General features: G+C 41.2%; 1 protein-coding gene across 1 annotated transcript in view; it reads left to right on the top strand.

Moving 5' to 3' along the window:
• Positions 1-2183: 2183 nt before the first annotated feature.
• Positions 2184-20196, top strand: part of efna1a (ephrin-A1a) — a 38531-nt gene continuing 20518 nt past the window's right edge. Inside the window, exon 1 of the mRNA XM_034160814.1 lies at positions 2184-2507. Coding sequence (XP_034016705.1) covers positions 2410-2507 — 98 coding nt within the window. The 5' untranslated portion in view covers positions 2184-2409. The remainder of the gene's footprint in view (positions 2508-20196) is intronic.

Raw genomic sequence — 20196 nt, 5'->3', positions numbered from 1 at the left:
GGTGTGTTATACAAAACACAGACTGGTTTAGTGAGTGTGTATCATAAATCAAAGCAGGAACCCAGATATGGATTTCTGTGTCATATGTCACAGAAGTCTAGAACAAACGGTTTCAGTTGTGAATTTTCTTTACAGCCGGATAAATTCTACGTGCACAGTCATAAAGCTGTGGGACTTTGGGAAAGTTTAACATAAAATTCCAGCCATATGTAACTGTAAAAGGCAGATACAACAAATTTTGTATAATATGGCCACTTTAAACATAGGGTGGAGGCTCCCTGCAGAGTTTTGATTTAATCACAGAAATGTAGCAGTATTAACTGTGTGCAAATAACCATTTAAATTCATCACCTGGATTGGTGGCTGTTTTGTTTGCTCACCTTTTGTGCAGTTCTTATGAACACTGTTATGCTGCTAAGCTGGCGTAGCAAATAAAGACTAAAGTGCCATGTCAGGCAGAAGCAGGATTGAAATCCCCCCTATGGTAAATGCAGCAAGCCAGGCTGAACAAACAGTGCATGCAAATTATGCCATTAAAAAAAAAAAAAAACACTGAAAATACATCATTTACAATAAATCTGACAGCATGGAAATCACATTTTATAAAGGATTTAAACATTTAGTGTCTTTCAAGTCCTACGTTCACTCCAAGTTTGAAAATTTACTGTCTCAAAATAAAGATTTACTTAGTGGCACTATAGTCTGGTCTTGTACAAAAGAGTCCGTGTAAAAACACACACTTCAGCTCAACAAGTCGCTGTGCAAACACGAGCAGATGTTGCCCAACCAGTATTCAAGCACGGGCGCTGATCGATAAGCGTGTCTGGTTTGAACACATGTAACAATTAGCTGCACTTCAACAATGCAGCTGAGCCTGATAACCGTGCATGCGTGTGACAGGTGTGTGAGCTTTTGTGATGCAGCAAAGCACAGATGATTAGAAAACTCTGTATTAATTCTTTAGGTTGTATTTTTAAGGCGGTGTTGTTTCACATCATATTGTTGTTTGTGTTTTTATGTGACTGCAGCACTGGTGAATCTTAAACTGTAGAATTAATTTAAAAAAGAGGAAAAAAGTGAATCAAAGTAATCATCCATAATTTTTCTGTTTTATGAAATTGATCAATCCAGGTTTCATTGAAATAATCTGAAAACATAATGAGAAACTGAGTTGAAATATTAAAACTATCTTGCTTTTGGAATATAATTCGTAAGTGATCATCTACACCTAAAGCAGATTTAGTTGACTAAAACTACACTGAAACTAAAACAACTCAGATGACGACATTATGGCAATGACTAAAATGAGAGGATATGCTGTCAAAATGAACACTGCCTATTATCTCATAACTGACTGACAGGCAGAATCAGGATCAAAGGAATCAGGGTCAAATGTCAAAAGGTTGAATGGCGTAATCAAAAATGAAAAATCAAGGCTCAGATGCATGATCCACACCTTGACCAAGATCAAAATAGTTTAAAAAGTTAAAGGCAGCCTCGTGATCAAAGCAATCAAACACCAAATGTCATGGATCAAAGTTGGAATCCTTGTCTAGGGTCAAAGGAATCCGCATTAAAGATGAAAGGCGAGATCACGATCAAAGGGATCCTTGATCAGGATCAAACAAATCTGCATTAAAGATGAAAGCCATGATCAGGATCAAAGGAACAAACATCAAAGTTGAACAATTAAAAATGACATGCATGATCCACCACTTGATCAATATCAAAATTGTTTTAAATGTTAAAGGCAGCCTTGGGATCAGACCACACAACTGCCAAATGTCAAGAATCAAAGGCGGAATCCTTGACCAGGATCAAAGGAATCTGGATTAAAGATGAAAGTAAAGATCATGGTCTAAGAAACAAGCATCAAAGATGGAAAATCATGGATCTAAGGCAGGATCCATGCACCCCTTGACCAGGATCAAAGGAGTCAGGATTAAAAGCCAGATCTCAAAGGTTAGAAACAACATATGCATCTGCACATTAATGTAATCAGATCTTCTTTACAGAAATATTTTTTGTTATTATAACTTCTCCTAGTGGAGTTAAATGGTTGTGCGTAACGTACATAGACCAAACCGCTCTCGCGGCTCTCGGACAGCGCTCTCATTGGTCAGCTCTTTTATAAGGGGCGTGGCTTGAGCCTGTGGGCGTTTCACATAGACGAGCCACACGGAGGATCAGCTTCAGTCACTGCAGATTTCTCCGGTTCAGCTCATCTCTTCACACTTTTTAACCCACTTCATTTATTTTTCTTTTGCATTAGTTAAGTGACTCTGTAGTTTTTAACCCCCCCTGCCCCCCCCCTCACTGTCCAGGTGTGCGGACGATCACTTTTCCGGGGTGAAGGTTTTTTTTTTTGTTTTTTTTTTGCGCCCGCTGCACGCCTGCGCTCCTCTGCGCATGGATTTGCTTTGGATCGTGTGCTGCGCCGTGTGCGTGTGCGCCTGGTTTACTTCAGCGGAGCGGCACAGCGTCTACTGGAACAGCTCCAACCCCAAGTAAAAACCTCTGATTTATTTCTGATTTATTTGATCTCTCGAAGCCGCGCGTGCAGCCGTGCATCTTTATTCGTGCACAAACTTAAATGGGTGTCAAACCGGAGTGGGGATTAGGAGCAGGAGGCGGATGCATTGTTGTATCACATGCTGTACATTTATCAATATTGTTGCAACGAATTTGTGATGAAGCAACTGTTGTTATGATCGTGCAGAACATTTGGGAGGTGCTTGCCCTCCCCCCCGCCGTTCACCTGATATTTTGATGAACTTGTTCACATTTAATCCCTTTCGCAATCTGACGACCTGTGTTGTGCAATTACATCAAAATATGTCATGTGTTTATCTGACTGTCCTGACAGGGTGTTTGTGTGTTTGTTTGTTTTTGAGGAGGGATTTGCATTTTTTTTTTTTTTTTTTTCATAGAGCTCAGTTTTCCATTTAAAACAGCTGTAGGAAGGAAAGAGGCGAAATCTGAGAGGATAGATTTCTTGAGACGCAAATATGGTAACCTTCACAGAAAAAGCTGAATTGGCCAACCGCCAGACCCCCCCCCCCCCCCCCCCCCCGTGAGTTTGCCAGTCAGAGTTCTGCTACTGCGCAAGACTTCCAACAATGTGCAGAGCTGTGGTCTGGAGGCAGACATATTGAAATTTCCAGTCAACTATTTTTGTGCATTTCATATAAATGAAATGCAAACCTTTATATGAACACCAAGCTTAAACCATGTAAGGTAAAGTTATTTGCAAGGTTGCTGGACAACTGGGACGTGTTTTAGTGCCTCTTTCAGACACTGGAAGCAGATGGCACACTTCCAGAAGTTGTGGTCAAATCCAAAATTGAAAAAAAAAAATCAGAATTTATCCTGGTTCTCATCCATGCAAATACACATTCACATTTGTGTTTCCTTGGACCTGTATCTGATCTGACTCTTCCAGGTTATGTCTGGATTAGAGTTTGAAATTGCCCTCAGTTAGATTTTTGTCTATTTTTTTCTGATGGCCAGAATTATTCACTTATTTGTTTGAAATAGATCTGATCCATTTGCATATGTGGTTCTAGATCTGCTAGGATTGCTGGCTGAAATGGACAGAGACTTTTTTCCATATGTCATGTTCACATTCATGTGTATAAGTGGCCTATAACTGATTTCATTGTTCTCCACATTCACAAAGACCATATTCTTATGGGGCAGCTATTCCACAGAGCATCGTTCCTTCACGTTTAACCCTGAATAGCAAATTGGGGCACGTTTTGAAGCATCACAGTAACTTCCTGATGTGTCTTTGTCAATCTTGAATAAACTCGGTATACATAGTATACGTAGTAGTATACAGTCATCATCGGCACCAGGTTTAAAATCTGGATCCAAATTTGTGAATGGTTCAAAAATGTTATCCAGATTCTCAAAATTGCTGATAGTACATGGTAACTTACGGGTATTTGTAGTCTTAACGGCTTCAGTCATGTTCTAGCTTCTTTAAATGTGGTATTCGTCATGACTACAGCTTGAAACTTGTTTGATTGTGCTCCATCGAGGTAAAAACTTGAAGCCGAAGCAGCGTTTGTCGCAGTTTTCAGGTGGGTTGCCAGGTCTACACTTTATAAGCCGTTTCATCCCATTTTTGCACTTTTTTTTTGGATCGTAGTAGAACGTCGTTTTGTAGAATAACACACACACACTACATTTGTGTTGCAAAAGAAAATGAGTTTCAGGTCATTTGAGTTGCTATTTCAACAAAACCACCCGGGTACAGACAAGTGGCCCAAAGAACATAAAGTAAATCAGATCTGGCATGTTTATACCACTCAGAAAAGATCAGGTTGCTGTTAAAGGTCAGATCAAGGTGTGTGTGCTGGCGCCACGCAGTGCTGCATCCACCACACTATGGAACAACCCTAGTCCCTGGATGGCAACCACCCAGGCAGATAAGCATAAATTCCATTTTCAGGTCACTTGAACTGACAGTGTGAACTTAGCCCCAGTGTATTCGTAGAACTGCTCAGATGGTTCAAGTCACATTTTGACATGATAGAATTTGAGTTGCTGGTTGTTTATGTTGCGTCTTTCTGGACTTCCTTCATTCATCGGTTGAAATCCTATAGAGGAGAAGTGGTGAGGCTGATATATTTGTGTTGAATTTATAGGACTGAGTCACAGCAGAAAAGTGCTGAAATATCTGTTGCAATATCCTCTCCATCTGACAGAGTGTCCTAACCTCTGCGTGGAGTGGGAGTTCGCTGTGTCTCCTAAATCAAGAGCAATCACATGGGGTTTGCGTGGTTGTCAGAGAGACAGAGGGGTGTTCATATTTCAGGTGGTAAGACGAGTCATAATGGTGTGCGACAGAGACGGGAGGTTACTCGAAGCCTGCCCACCGGGTCACGCCGTGGGTGAGAGATGGATTGCTCGGGGAGGAGAAACTGGAGCTCAAATTATCAGGGTTAGGAGCCATTCGGAATAAGTGGGGGTCAATTAGAATTATGGCTGATGATGGTGAGAGTATGTGCGAGGAGGTGTAGGGTTACAAACTGCACGACCTTGTGCATGCAGGAGCACGTAAACACGCCCGCAGACACAGGCGGGCAAGCACGAACCGGCAGACAGTCGCTCAATCACACTCCATCGCTGCAAATGACGCTGCGTGCGTCAATCAGCGTTTGGTTCACACTCTCTCCAGCGTGCGAACACGTCCCGTCTTAGTTGCAAAATATACTCTTGGGTCCTCCCTGTGCTTAAAACTACATGGTTCACACGTCAGCACAAACGTCTTAATTACGCCGGCGGAGCCTTTGTGCCTGAAATTGGAGTGAAGAGAAAACCCTCGATGGAATGGAAGTCTGTTCCTTGCTTGGGATTGGCAGTGATTGTTGCATGTTTTTAGATTTTGTTGTTGTTGTTGTTGTTGTAGTACCAGGACACAGACAGTTGGCCAGACGTCTCTGTGTGTGGGGAGTCAGTCAGTCATATGACATTTCTCTTGTGCACAGGATAACTTCAGTTGTGTTGCCCTGATTGTCACCAAATTTGGTGTGCGTGTTCAACATGGTGACCCAAAGAAGGCTGAGTTTGGGGGGGTCAATCGATCAAGGGACAAAATCTCTTAAGTGTACTTTAACGGCTACTGCAGAAAGCATCACTTATCAATGGTAAGATTGTGAACCTTTAGGGTGCCGTGGGATGGTGCAGATGATGCACTTGTTTTCAGATAACTGTACACATTCCCTTTAGCTAATCTTTAAATGTACAGTATGTAGGATTTAGGGATATTTATGGGCAGGAATGGAGTATAGCATTTATAACCATCTGCTCATTGGTGTATAAATTACAGTACCTGCAACAAGGATCACTGTGTTTTCAGAAAAGAATGAGCCCTTCATATCTACATGGACACTACAACTGCCCAAAAGGGGTGTGTTTACTACACATTTTATAGCAATCAGAAGACTGAAGGTGGAGTGGGGGGGATGTGTGGTTGCTCCTCTATAAACTGCAGACTGACAAGTTTGAGAACCCTAGTTTTTGTGAAGTGGAGGATCATGCATATTGCTTATCACAAGAGAAAGCAACAGAGGGTGAATCCCCATGACCAAAGAAGCAAAAACATGAAGAACAAATAAAATCATGACTGGCAACAGCATAATGCAATCTGGAACCTCACCACTAGAGGGCACTAAGCCCTACACACTCTAGCTTTAAGGCTGTTCACAGAAAACTGTGCAGCTTCTACAAAACTCTCATTTTTTTGCATTCATCATTTCCAGCAGTGTGTTCCCTTAGTGTTTTTTTTTTTTTATTATTGTTCCGAGCTTTAATCTCGCTCATCCGATAGCTTCGTTATTCAAATTGATCTCACATTGATCGCATTGTGGCACAGCTTCATTTCCTTTCCCTAAGCATGTTTGTGTAGGGATTTAATGGCGCACGCGCTCGTAAACGTGTATGCACGGTTGACCTGCTCACGTTTGTGCCTTCAGGCTCACTGACTTCCAAAGTTATTGCAACGTGCACTTTTTATAACTGCTCTGTTTGTGTATGAAGGAAATCAATTCCCGGCAGCGTTTCTACACATTCTGATTTTTCACAGCTGAAGCAATGGATGGAAAAATACATGGCAGCTATTTTCATAATGGAGTAATTGTTTAAACTGTTTATTGGGGGGAAATGCACTAAATTAGAGCTTAAATGTGGCGATTTGGTAATTTGAGGGAAAAAACTGTTTAAACTTATTTTTAGCTGCTTCAAACTTGTATCAAGCTGTTTTAAATGACATCCTGCCTTATTTTAGACGGGTCTTGAGTGACGGTGGCAGTGATATATGTATGTATGTATTGTCTTCTTTCCTCTGGCTAGTTTAGAAATCATCTGGTTTTGAACATTATACTCCAAGCACTGACAGATTAAAGACCCTCTGTATGTTGGGAAGTGGCTTGAACCAGGTGTTCAATTATTTTGAACGTGTCAAAACCAATAGGAAATGGTTTTATATCCATTTCCTCAAGCTATTTTAGAGATAATTTACTTTTGAACTGTTCTAGCCAAATGTATGGTCTAAAGTTCACAACAGCAAACTTCAGATGTGATCTCTCTTAACTGTTTCTAAAAAGCACTAAACCAATGCTAGAAAGTCTAACACCGGCTTGAATGCGGTTCATTTCTGAATAATCTGGTTTTGAGTTGCTCAACACAAAGGTTAACCTGATTTAAAGCTTGTGAGATGTATTTTAAAGGGCATCAAATGAGGAATTATATTTAACTGTCTCAACAGTAAATTATTTCTAAAGTGTGTTAAATCTCATTAAATCTGTTTTTAAATTGTTGATGCAAAGTATTTACTGGTTTTAAGTATTTTAAACATAATTAAACCAGTGCATACTTATTGGATGAGTAAAAGCAGGGCTGTTTTAATTCTGTTGGGCCTTTGTTTGAAACATTTTTAAACCAGTATATACTAGGTACAGAACAGTTCTAGCCAGGTTATCTTTGATTTAACAAGATTTAACACTGCTTAAATATGTTTAACACCTGTAAATATATCTTATATACATCTCAACCCAGAATGAAATGTCTAAAACTGCTTTTAATCTTGTTCAACTGAAAATAATCTGGTATCAAAGGGTCTGCACTCAAGACAAACTGGTTTAAGGCTCTTAAAAGTTTGAAATAGGTTTTAAATGAGATTTTTATTATTTATTTAATTATTTATTATTTCATTTTATAAAATGTTTTAAATGGGCTCGAATCTTATCTGAGAGAATCTGGTTCTTAACCCTCTGGGGCCGACGGCTAAGACCAAGCTTTACTAAATTATAAATAACTTTTGAGTGATATGAGATAGAAACTTGCTTTTCTTTTTTTTTTGCTGAAAAGGTAACGCTACGGACTTTCGATCCAGCCATCAGCCATCTTTGTGCTCCTCATAGAAGCTGTGTGATGACGTGCGCAATATGAGTGTTCAATTGGAATTGGTTCACCATCGCATGGTTTTCCAAAATCCAATCGTAGGGCAGATTTACCTCACGTGAAAAGCCAAAGATCATTTTCAGGAGTGATGTGTTACTAGTTGGCCCATTTGAATAGCCCCCTGGGTGCTTCAATGAGTACATACTATTAGTACATACTCAGTGTGCCCTGCACCATTACACACAGCAATCAGTGAAAGCAGACGGAGAGCCTCTGATGACAATCTCACATGCTCAAACAAAGAGTGTGTAACTATCAGGATTGCTCCACTAATTTGTATGTGAATGTTACTGGATAACTCTGTTGCTTTCTCTGCGTAAAGCACTGTTTACCATATCAATGGACAACAAAACGCATAGACCATTTTGTATATATTGTTCAAAATGTGCACTTGTGTTTGTTGTTTGAACCTTTCTGTTGTACAGTCTTTCACACAAGACCTCAAATTACCTTTATAAAGTGTCAAAATAGTTGTTTATTATAGTTTGCGGTGTCTTTTCAATAAATGTGTGTGGAAAATTATTTTTCACTTTATTTTTTCCTTGCCTATTTTTGATTGTAAACCTTTATTACACTTATAAAACACAACAAAACCATATATATTCTGAAAGCACAGGTTGTCCTGAAAAAAGAGACATAAAACTTGATTGTGGGATGCAGGGAGAGCTGTTAACAGCAATAATAAAACATTTATGCCAGGCAAGTGAACTGTCCAAAAAATGCCCTCAGACCCCGGAGGGTTAATTTGTCAAAACCAAGAATAAGCTTGTTTTAATCCAGTTCAAGTATTTTTTTTTTTAACTATATGTAATATTAGCTGGCTTTAAGCAAAAATGTAAACCAACTATAAACCGGTTTTTCCTTGCAAAACAGTAGATACACTGGTTGACAAATACACTTACTATCTTTAGATTTTGGGATAATGGTTTTTAGAAAAAAAATCTTTAGGTTCAGAGACATTTTGGATGAGATTTATTCATTAATTAAAGCCATTGTATACCCTAAGCAATAACTTTGATGATGGGCATACTACTGTATGTACCGGAGTATAAGTCGCTGGGTACTTTTAAGCTAGTTTGGGAGGTCTTGCAACTTATAATAAAAAAAAAAAATAAATGATTAAAAAGTGTACTCGAACAATGCACAAAAATCCCAACTTAAAGAGCTGACACTGAGGGAAAAAAGACGAGTTAGACTCCAGTGTGACTTATATATGGGTTTGTTTGGGGGGGGTCTTTTTACATTCTTTTTTTTTGGGGGGGGGGGCAGGTGCGATTAATATTTGTGAAAATATGCTCACTGATAAGTGACATACTTGTTTGGTTGTTGTGTTTGAACCCTTGTGTGCGAGTTCAGCACAGCTTGGTTCTCAGAAAGCGGCTCACTGCCAGTCTGCCCCGTCAGCTTGAGTCTCGACGTGCCAGCGCGCGTACGTGTCTTTGTAAAGGGAGTTTTCATTTGGGAGGCAGATTGTGCACAATTCCGTTTGTGTTTGTGTGTGAGCACAACATCATGGGATTTAAGTGACTCACAAACCCACATACACATTAACCCAGTCATCCACACGCACACGTGCGCACACGCAGGCCCCACACTTTGTGATTGATGGTAACATCGTCCCTGGAGACCTCTGGACTCTACGACTCCAATGTGAAGCAATAATCTGCTCATTCACTCTCTCTTTCCCTTTTCCTTGCTGACAGAGCATGAGTAGACCCCCCCCCACCGCCACCCCGCCCGTCCTTTCTTCCAGCCTCCTCCCCCTTTGTACCTGTCTCCCCCTCTCTCCAGCACTTCCCTCCCCTTCTTTCTGGCCAGGTTCCATTTTTTCAGGTTGGTGCTGTGGCCTGAAGTTGTGTGAATCTTTTAACTGTTTCATGGCTCTGCAACAATCACCTGATCCAAAATATTATTGTCAAAATCCCCCTTTTTTGTTGTCATAACACACGTTAGGTTGCACAGTTTTTTACTTCCCTGTGGCCCTTTCATTTTTGCTAAAACCACATAATGTACTCAGTTACTCTTTCTTTCTTTCTCTCTTCTAATTATTACCTTCACGAATGTTGTAATCTTTTCACCTGTCTCTCTTTGTTGATCAGTTTGTTTGCCAGATTTCCCACAAACTTGCCAGGCCAATTATCACGAAATATGATGGAAAGCTTGGACTTGTCCTAAAAAAAAAAAAAAAAAAATTATAGCAGATATGGTAAAGATGCAACTCTAGAATGAATTATTTTGTGCATGCAGTATCCAATCACTTCCTGTGTAGGCTTCAGAATAAGAGTTTCACTTTGAGTGCATTGGGTTTGACTGTGAACACGCAAATATTAATGAGGCTTTTTGAACTTGGCTAACCTTTACAAAGATTAACCCGACCCTTGTTGTCTAAAACGTCAACAGATTTTATCAGGATGTCATCCAGAATAATTGCGAGAGTAACAGATGTTGTTACATGGTTGACAAAGCAGACTAAATCAGAGGTTAATGGACTTATAAGTATTAGCAGTGGGACTTGCTAGAACCCATCAGGACCAATTATTTTTTTCTTTCAACAGCTAACTGGGCAGAGGTTTTTAATGTTGGTTTATAGATCTTTGTGATGTCATAAGGCTGTTAAGTAGGTAATGAGTGCACATAAAACAACAAAAACAAGTTGGTGACATTAGAGAACAACAAAACCCTAAAGGGCCACAAGTCTCTGTTGTATTTAAAATGTTAAGCACACACTTCTGAAGATGAGATGGTTATAGAGAGGATTTTAATAATAATAAAACAAAACCTTCTAAAAAATACTGTGAACTGTTTGAGTTGTTGCATGGGGCTAGTCCCAGCTTTTGCCCTTGTCTGTTGCTGTCTTAAAAGAATGGCACTCATCAGTTCCATTGAGAATTTACAGATTTTTATTATTAATAATAATAATAATAATAACTCTAAATGCATGTTTGATTATTAGTTGGACTGCAAAAAGAATGAACTAATCCATTTTAACACAACTGTAATGGTTTTAGCACAACTGGAGACCCCTGAGCAGAGAACACTGGGTGAAAAACAAACAATGTTTAGTTGTAGCTAATGGAACTGTGGCAGTCAAAACACACAAATTCAATAGTCTGTTCAACACAGAAATCCATATGGAAACAAGCTGGAAGCATAGTCAAAGAGACGGGTGAGAGTTTGGTGCACAGTAAAGCAGTCCAAGTCAGAGAAGCAACAGTATGTGTGTGACAGTAGCAGCAAACGATAAATCCAGATACACAGGCAGAGAGGGTCAGGACACATAAATCAAACATGCCAGGTAGACCGCTCCAATCTAGAAATCTTTAAGGGAAATTCATGGCGGCTGGTATGTGGTCACACCTGTAAGTATATCTCAAAAAGTACTGGATAGATTGGAGAAGAAACATTTGTGCAGATTGCCCTCAGGTTGGGAAAATCTAATTAAATTATGAAGTCGATCTGACAAAAGTGTGACATTTTTGCCTTATGACATCACAAAGTTCAGACAGATGTGACTTATAGATTATCTTGGAGAGAATTATTACTCTGACAGAGGTGTGCGCTCAGAGTTCCCTGCTAGTTGAAGGTGCTTTTGTGTTGTGTTGGCTCAGATGGGTGAATTTTTATTCAGTGTGTTTTGCCCAGATGGAGGGATTCTCTGAGTATTTATCCCAACATTATGGATGGTTTTGTAATGCATCCCATACAAATTGGGGAACGGTCTTCACGGTGAGCCACAGAAAGAGAATGGTAACCGGTGTGACTGATTGGGGGTCAGAGGTCACTGTGTGATGAAGTGGCGTGGCCTCTATCAGTCTGTCAGTCATTCTGATGCAGCAGCGGTCCCTGAATGGCGCTCGCTTCTCTGGTCGGCATCTCTTCACTCCGAGTCTGTGAAAGTCTCATTCTTCTCCTGCTGTCTTTGAGTCTCCTTTACTCCTTCACCAGCTTTTATCTCCACTTTACAAGCTGCACCTTCTCACTCTAGTATTTCCTCACCTCCAACTCTCTGTGATGGGGGTATGAAGGAAACCATGCTAAGGGGTGTGGAGGCTTTTTTATTTATTTTTTTTATTATTGTTCTTGGCACCCATCGCGATCCGTCACAAGGTACTTTGCCCTTTCCTTCAGGGCCCCCAACCCCCCGCCAACAAGCCTCCATGATCGCCTCCTGCTGCAAAGCATAATTTCCACATTATGAAAAACAGCTCGAGTCTTCCAGTCGCCCCATTCCTCACTTTTTTTTCCTCCTCTGTCCACGTCTGCTCCTCCCCTCATGACTGTCTTGCCAAAAGTTGTAGAGCAAGTCTGAGAACGTTGGACATTGAAGGCAAACGAAAAGAAACAAAGGTGTACGTGTTTGAGAAGGTAAACGTGTGTTTGCCTTCGGTACACATGTTTGTGTTTGAGAGATAAGATTCTGCAGTCACATCGGCGGGTGTGATTAGCTGGTGGGGAGCGATAAGGGACTTTTAACTTTTGCTTCCTAATGCAGCGTTGGACGACGTCTACGTCACTGGAAAACATCATTAAGGATGATGACATCATGGGGCGGGGGGGGTGGGGTGTCATACGTTACACCCTTTAAAATCTCTACTCAAAACTCCAGTGGGTAGGATTTAGTCGTGTATTAGCAGAAATTGAATATAGCATTCATAACCATCTCTTTCATTATTTACTTTTATGAATATAATGTAATGGTGCACCTTAACTGATTTTTTTTTTTTTCTTTTCTCTCTCCAAGCAGTTTTCCACCAGGCTATGTTCAAAGCAGAACAAATTTTTGTATTTTCCATATTTCTTGGGTTAATTTTTTTTTTTTCTGTGCTCACCAAGAAAATTGGATGCCAAATTGCATGCCAGTGGGCCGCTGTGAGTTGGGCAGCACAGAATCTCTCCCGAGGGACATTCTGGAGTGTGTCCAGCAGATCTTGCAACAGCATGACACATCAATCAATCAATCAATCAATTTTTTTTATATAGCGCCAAATCACAACAAACAGTTGCCCCAAGGCGCTTTATATTGTAAGGCAAGGCCATACAATAATTATGTAAAACCCCAACGGTCAAAACGACCCCCTGTGAGCAAGCACTTGGCTACAGTGGGAAGGAAAAACTCCCTTTTAACAGGAAGAAACCTCCAGCAGAACCAGGCTCAGGGAGGGGCAGTCTTCTGCTGGGACTGGTTGGGGCTGAGGGAGAGAACCAGGAAAAAGACATGCTGTGGAGGGGAGCAGAGATCGATCACTAATGATTAAATGCAGAGTGGTGCATACAGAGCAAAAAGAAAAAGAAACAGTGCATCATGGGAACCCCCCAGCAGTCTACGTCTATAGCAGCATAACTAAGGGATGGTTCAGGGTCACCTGATCCAGCCCTAACTATAAGCTTTAGCAAAAAGGAAAGTTTTAAGCCTAATCTTAAAAGTAGAGAGGGTGTCTGTCTCCCTGATCTGAATTGGGAGCTGGTTCCACAGGAGAGGAGCCTGAAAGCTGAAGGCTCTGCCTCCCATTCTACTCTTACAAACCCTAGGAACTACAAGTAAGCCTGCAGTCTGAGAGCGAAGCGCTCTATTGGGGTAATATGGTACTACGAGGTCCCTAAGATAAGATGGGACCTGATTATTCAAAACCTTATAAGTAAGAAGAAGAATTTTAAATTCTATTCTAGAATTAACAGGAAGCCAATGAAGAGAGGCCAATATGGGTGAGATATGCTCTCTCCTTCTAGTCCCCGTCAGTACTCTAGCTGCAGCATTTTGAATTAACTGAAGGCTTTTTAGGGAACTTTAGGACAACCTGATAATAATGAATTACAATAGTCCAGCCTAGAGGAAATAAATGCATGAATTAGTTTTTCAGCATCACTCTGAGACAAGACCTTTCTGATTTTAGAGATATTGCGTAAATGCAAAAAAGCAGTCCTACATATTTGTTTAATATGCACTTTGAATGACATATCCTGATCAAAATGACTCCAAGATTTCTCACAGTATTACTAGAGGTCAGGGTAATGCCATCCAGAGTAAGGATCTGGTTAGACACCATGTTTCTAAGATTTGTGGGGCCAAGTACAATAACTTCAGTTTTATCTGAGTTTAAAAGCAGGAAATTAGAGGTCATCCATGTCTTTATGTCTGTAAGACAATCCTGCAGTTTAGCTAATTGGTGTGTGTCCTCTGGCTTCATGGATAGATAAAGCTGGGTATCATCTGCGTAACAATGAAAATTTAAGCAATACCGTCTAATAATACTGCCTAAGGGAAGCATGTATAAAGTGAATAAAATTGGTCCTAGCACAGAACCTTGTGGAACTCCATAATTAACTTTAGTCTGTGAAGAAGATTCCCCATTTACATGAACAAATTGTAATCTATTAGACAAATATGATTCAAACCACCGCAGCGCAGTGCCTTTAATACCTATGGCATGCTCTAATCTCTGTAATAAAATTTTATGGTCAACAGTATCAAAAGCAGCACTGAGATCTAACAGAACAAGCACAGAGATGAGTCCACTGTCCGAGGCCATAAGAAGATCATTTGTAACCTTCACTAATGCTGTTTCTGTACTATGATGAATTCTAAAACCTGACTGAAACTCTTCAAATAGACCATTCCTCTGCAGATGATCAGTTAGCTGTTTTACAACTACCCTTTCAAGAATTTTTGAGAGAAAAGGAAGGTTGGAGATTGGCCTATAATTAGCTAAGATAGCTGGGTCAAGTGATGGCTTTTTAAGTAATGGTTTAATTACTGCCACCTTAAAAGCCTGTGGTACATAGCCAACTAACAAAGATAGATTGATCATATTTAAGATCGAAGCATTAAATAATGGTAGGGCTTCCTTGAGCAGCCTGGTAGGAATGGGGTCTAATAAACATGTTGATGGTTTGGATGAAGTAACTAATGAGAATAACTCAGACAGAACAATCGGAGAGAAAGAGTCTAACCAAATACCGGCATCACTGAAAGCAGCCAAAGATAACGATACGTCTTTGGGATGGTTATGAGTAATTTTTTCTCTAATAGTTAAAATTTTGTTAGCAAAGAAAGTCATGAAGTCATTACTAGTTAAAGTTAATGGAATACTCAGCTCAATAGAGCTCTGACTCTTTGTCAGCCTGGCTACAGTGCTGAAAAGAAACCTGGGGTTGTTCTTATTTTCTTCAATTAGTGATGAGTAGAAAGATGTCCTAGCTTTACGAAGGGCTTTTTTATAGAGCAACAGACTCTTTTTCCAGGCTAAGTGAAGATCTTCTAAATTAGTGAGACGCCATTTCCTCTCCAACTTACGGGTTATCTGCTTTAAGCTACGAGTTTGTGAGTTATACCACGGAGTCAGACACTTCTGATTTAAAGCTCTCTTTTTCAGAGGAGCTACAGCATCCAAAGTTGTCTTCAATGAGGATGTAAAACTATTGACGAGATACTCTATCTCCCTTACAGAGTTTAGGTAGCTACTCTGCACTGTGTTGGTATATGGCATTAGAGAACATAAAGAAGGAATCATATCCTTAAACCTAGTTACAGCGCTTTCTGAAAGACTTCTAGTGTAATGAAACTTATTCCCCACTGCTGGGTAGTCCATCAGAGTAAATGTAAATGTTATTAAGAAATGATCAGACAGAAGGGAGTTATCAGGGAATACTGTTAAGTCTTCTATTTCCATACCATAAGTCAGAACAAGATCTAAGATATGATTAAAGTGGTGGGTGGACTCATTTACTTTTTGAGCAAAGCCAATAGAGTCTAATAATAGATTAAATGCAGTGTTGAGGCTGTCATTCTCAGCATCTGTGTGGATGTTAAAATCGCCCACTATAATTATCTTATCTGAGCTAAGCACTAAGTCAGACAAAAGGTCTGAAAATTCACAGAGAAACTCACAGTAACGACCAGGTGGACGATAGATAATAACAAATAAAACTGGTTTTTGGGACTTCCAATTTGGATGGACAAGACTAAGAGACAAGCTTTCAAATGAATTAAAGCTCTGTCTGGGTTTTGGATTAATTAATAAGCTGGAATGGAAGATTGCTGCTAATCCTCCACCCCGGCCCGTGCTACGAGCATTCTGACAGTTAGTGTGACTCGGGGGTGTTGACTCATTTAAACTAACATATTCATCCTGCTGTAACCAGGTTTCTGTTAGGCAGAATAAATCAATATGTTGATCAATTATTATATCATTTACCAACAGGGACTTAGAAGAGAGAGACCTAATGTTTAATAGACCACATTTAACTGTTTTAGTCTGTGGTGCAGTTGAAGGTGCTATATTATTTTTTCTTTTGAATTTTTATGCTTAAATAGATTTTTGCTGGTTATTGGTAGTCTGGGAGCAGGCACCGTCTCTACGGGGATGGGGTAATGAGGGGATGGCAGGGGGAGAGAAGCTGCAGAGAGGTGTGTAAGACTACAACTCTGCTTCCTGGTCCCAACCCTGGATAGTCACGGTTTGGAGGATTTAAGAAAATTGGCCAGATTTCTAGAAATGAGAGCTGCTCCATCCAAAGTGGGATGGCTGCCGTCTCTCCTAACAAGACCAGGTTTTCCCCAGAAGCTTTGCCAATTATCTATGAAGCCCACCTCATTTTTTGGACACCACTCAGACAGCCAGCAATTCAAGGAGAACATGCGGCTAAACATGTCACTCCCGGTCTGATTGGGGAGGGGCCCAGAGAAAACTACAGAGTCCGACATTGTTTTTGCAAAGTTACACACCGATTCAATGTTAATTTTAGTGACCTCCGATTGGCGTAACCGGGTGTCATTACTGCCGACGTGAATTACAATCTTACCAAATTTACGCTTAGCCTTAGCCAGCAGTTTCAAATTTCCTTCAATGTCGCCTGCTCTGGCCCCCGGAAGACAATTGACTATGGTTGCTGGTGTCGCTAACTTCACATTTCTCAAAACAGAGTCGCCAATAACCAGAGTTTGATCCTCGGCGGGTGTATCGTCGAGTGGGGAAAAACGGTTAAAGATGTGAACGGGTTGGCGGTGTACACGGGGCTTCTGTTTAGGGCTACGCTTCCTCCTCACAGTCACCCAGTCGGCCTGCTTTCCCGGCTGCTCGGGATCTGCCAGGGGGGAACTAACGGCGGCTAAGCTACCTTGGTCCGCACCGACTACAGGGGCCTTGCTAGCTGTAGAATTTTCCACGGTGCGGAGCCGAGTCTCCAATTCGCCCAGCCTGGCCTCCAAAGCTACGAATAAGCTACACTTATTACAAGTACCATTACTGCTAAAGGAGGCCGAGGAATAACTAAACATTTCACACCCAGAGCAGAAAAGTGCGGGAGAGACAGGAGAAGCCGCCATGCTAAATCGGCTAAGAGCTAGTAGCTACGCTAAGCTAGCGGATTCCTAAAAACACGCAAAGCGAATAATGTGTAAATAATTTAGAGGTGATTCAGCAGAAGGAGTGCTTTAGTTAAGGCACGTAAAGATTACACTGGGAAACAAATCGTAATCTAGATAACTAGATCAATCTAACTGCGCAGATCAAACAGCTAACAGATACAGAAAAACACCGCTGTGCTCCGGAACAAGAAGTGATACAATACCGCAGTGAGAGCCGACCACCAGTAGAGTCAAGTAAAAAAGTAAAAAAAAAAAAAAAAAAAAAAAAAAAAAAAAAAATAAAAAGGTAAAAAAGTAAAAAAGTCTTGAAAAAGACTATTAGTTCAAAGTCCAAAGCAGCAGGTAGCAGTCTCTGTGTAAACAGTCCCAACAGAGAGCCAAAATTAACAGATACAGCAAAACACCGCTGTGCTCCGGGAGCTACATCACCATGTAGCTCCAGGCGGTGGAACTCTTATTGTTATCTCGGATTGTTTTTTTTTTTGTTTTTGTTTTTTCTGTGCATGGCATTATAAGTGGAGACTGGGCTGCACAGGCAGAACAGGAGGGCACACAGCCACAGTGTGTGCCAGCCTCGTTTCAGCCTGTGCACGAGCCATCTCAGCTTGTTTCACAGACAGAGTTGCAGCCATGTTTGATTTGTGCGCTGTCTGGCTGACACTCCTTAAACTACGTGTTCATTCAGGGCTCAGTTTGATCTCTGGGGAAATCCGCGGCCTGTGTGTGTGTGGGGGGGGGGGACAGAATGGGAGCATCATGATATACACAATGGAGTCTTCAAACTATCCAACTCTACCTCCCAGCTTTGGTCAACTATGTATCAACTCCAGTCCAAACTCTGTCTCCGTCTTTCTCTCCCAGTCTGTCTTCCCCCGTCCCGACACTTTTAATCTGCCTTTGTAATCTGTGCAGTGAGTTCAGCACTCAGATCGTCAGATGGATTGTAATCGCCTCTGACAGTCTTAGGGATCACTGAAATGTGCTGCTGCCTCCTGTCTTCGCAACAATCTGAGACGGTCTTTATTTTTTACGTGAAGCCGGTTCTGTTGAGGCTTGTCTTATTGATCGCAGCAGATAGCGAATCAGGCCAAAGGTTTTAACTTCCCACAGGCTCACTCTTGGCGTTACTAAAGTCTGCACACTGTCTGCTGCGTGCCTTCCTATGAAGTGCTGGACTTCCTGGCCGCCTGTTTTCCCGGGAAAACTGCGTATCCTGCTCCAGCTGTAAACAATAGGGTTCTCACACACAAGTAATCGCGTAAAGTCTGGACGATGGCAGGTGACTCAGTTTCCCTGAGAAACTGAGAGCAAGTAGATTAGCAGAGATTTTTATGAATGTGTTTTTTAAGTGACACGTGATTCTTCATGATGCTTTGCAACTGACTTGTTGCTGCCACGTCGCTGCAAATTCGTCTTTGAGATTCTCCTATGATCAGCGTCACGCCGCTCGACCCCACCGACGTTTCTGTCCCGTGTCCGACCTTATCTCCGCAGCAGACTTCCCCTGCCTCTTCCTCCGCTCTGCTCCCGCTCCTCCCTCCTGCTGTCCGACACACAACCGTTTTATCGCACAGAAAGGAAGAAGGACTCTGTTCGTAAACAGATTTACAGTGTGAGCGCTTTTCTCTCTCATGGTGCATATCGGAGGACATTACTGTGCACGTGTCCTTTGGAATTGTTGACGTACTCAATATGTTTCTTCTTTTTTTGTTAGTGCACTGAGGCAGCATATGTCACTACAGTCGGGCCTTTAAGTATTTGGACCTTGACACCGTTTGTGTGACACTGACCCTGCACACCACCGCAATGAAGACAAAATAAAACAATCTTGATTGTAGAGTCGACTTTTAGCTTTAATTCAAGTGGTTTAATAAAAATATTAACAGTAAAGGGATTACAGCCTTTTTTTTTTTTTGTATGTGCATTTTCTGCATTTTTAGAGACGATAAGCAGTTGTACGAACTAAATATGAGGAATATTTTGAATGCAAATCATCACTTTTACAGCCATAGAGTAGGTAGCTGAGATTATGAGGAGCTGGCCTGCCAATATTAAGACCTGGGTCTGAATCCTGCTCTTGCTACCTGTTTCCTTGGACAGGACACTTAATCTGTGTTGTCTCAGGCACCCAGATGTAAGTGGCAGGGAATCACCTGCCAGTCTGCAGCTTCCCGACTTTTGGGATTAATTTAGTCACCTATCGATATCGTTTCAAATCCGGTGAGAAAAAAATTAAGTTGTGATGTGTTTGTGACATTTCTCACATTAGCCACCGGGTGTCGCTGTCACTGAACAGCGTGGTGTGCACAAGGCTTGCCGGTACTAGGTAGAAGAAGAGTTGCTGTGCTAAATAGCTTAGCGCTTCATCCCCAGTGATGCCGGTAACGCGTTACTTAGTAACGCATTACTCTAATCTGACCACTTTTTTTAGTAACGAGTAATCTAACGCGTTAATCTTTCCAAATCAGTAATCAGATTAAAGTTACTTCTCCAAGTCACTGTGCGTTACTATTATTTTTGCATTGTGGGTCGATAGCAGCATTAAACTTGGTCTGTGGGCAGGAGGCCGGGGTTTGACTGAACTGTCCACTTTAAGCGGGCTGTGAGCTTTTCATCCGCGGTTTTTTGCAGCAGCTATGACTCGTCCTCACCTCTTAAAGCGCGGTGAAAACAGCACACCTGCATTGAGCTTTACAAAGACATTTTTATGCTTTTTTTTTTCTCTGAGCCGCTCCGTATCTGCTGCTAAAAACAGCTGATCCTCCGCGACGCGTCAACAGCTAACACTGTTTTCCACTCAAATGCACCTAAAGTCTTTCTGAGGACCACATGATGTGAAAACGCAATAAAACTTTCTTACCTGT

Source organism: Thalassophryne amazonica, chromosome 20 (assembly GCF_902500255.1).
Source record: "Thalassophryne amazonica chromosome 20, fThaAma1.1, whole genome shotgun sequence".
NCBI classification, from domain to species: Eukaryota; Metazoa; Chordata; class Actinopteri; order Batrachoidiformes; family Batrachoididae; genus Thalassophryne; species Thalassophryne amazonica.
Note: the sequence above shows the minus strand (reverse complement) of the source record. Positions and strands in the feature narration are given on the sequence as shown.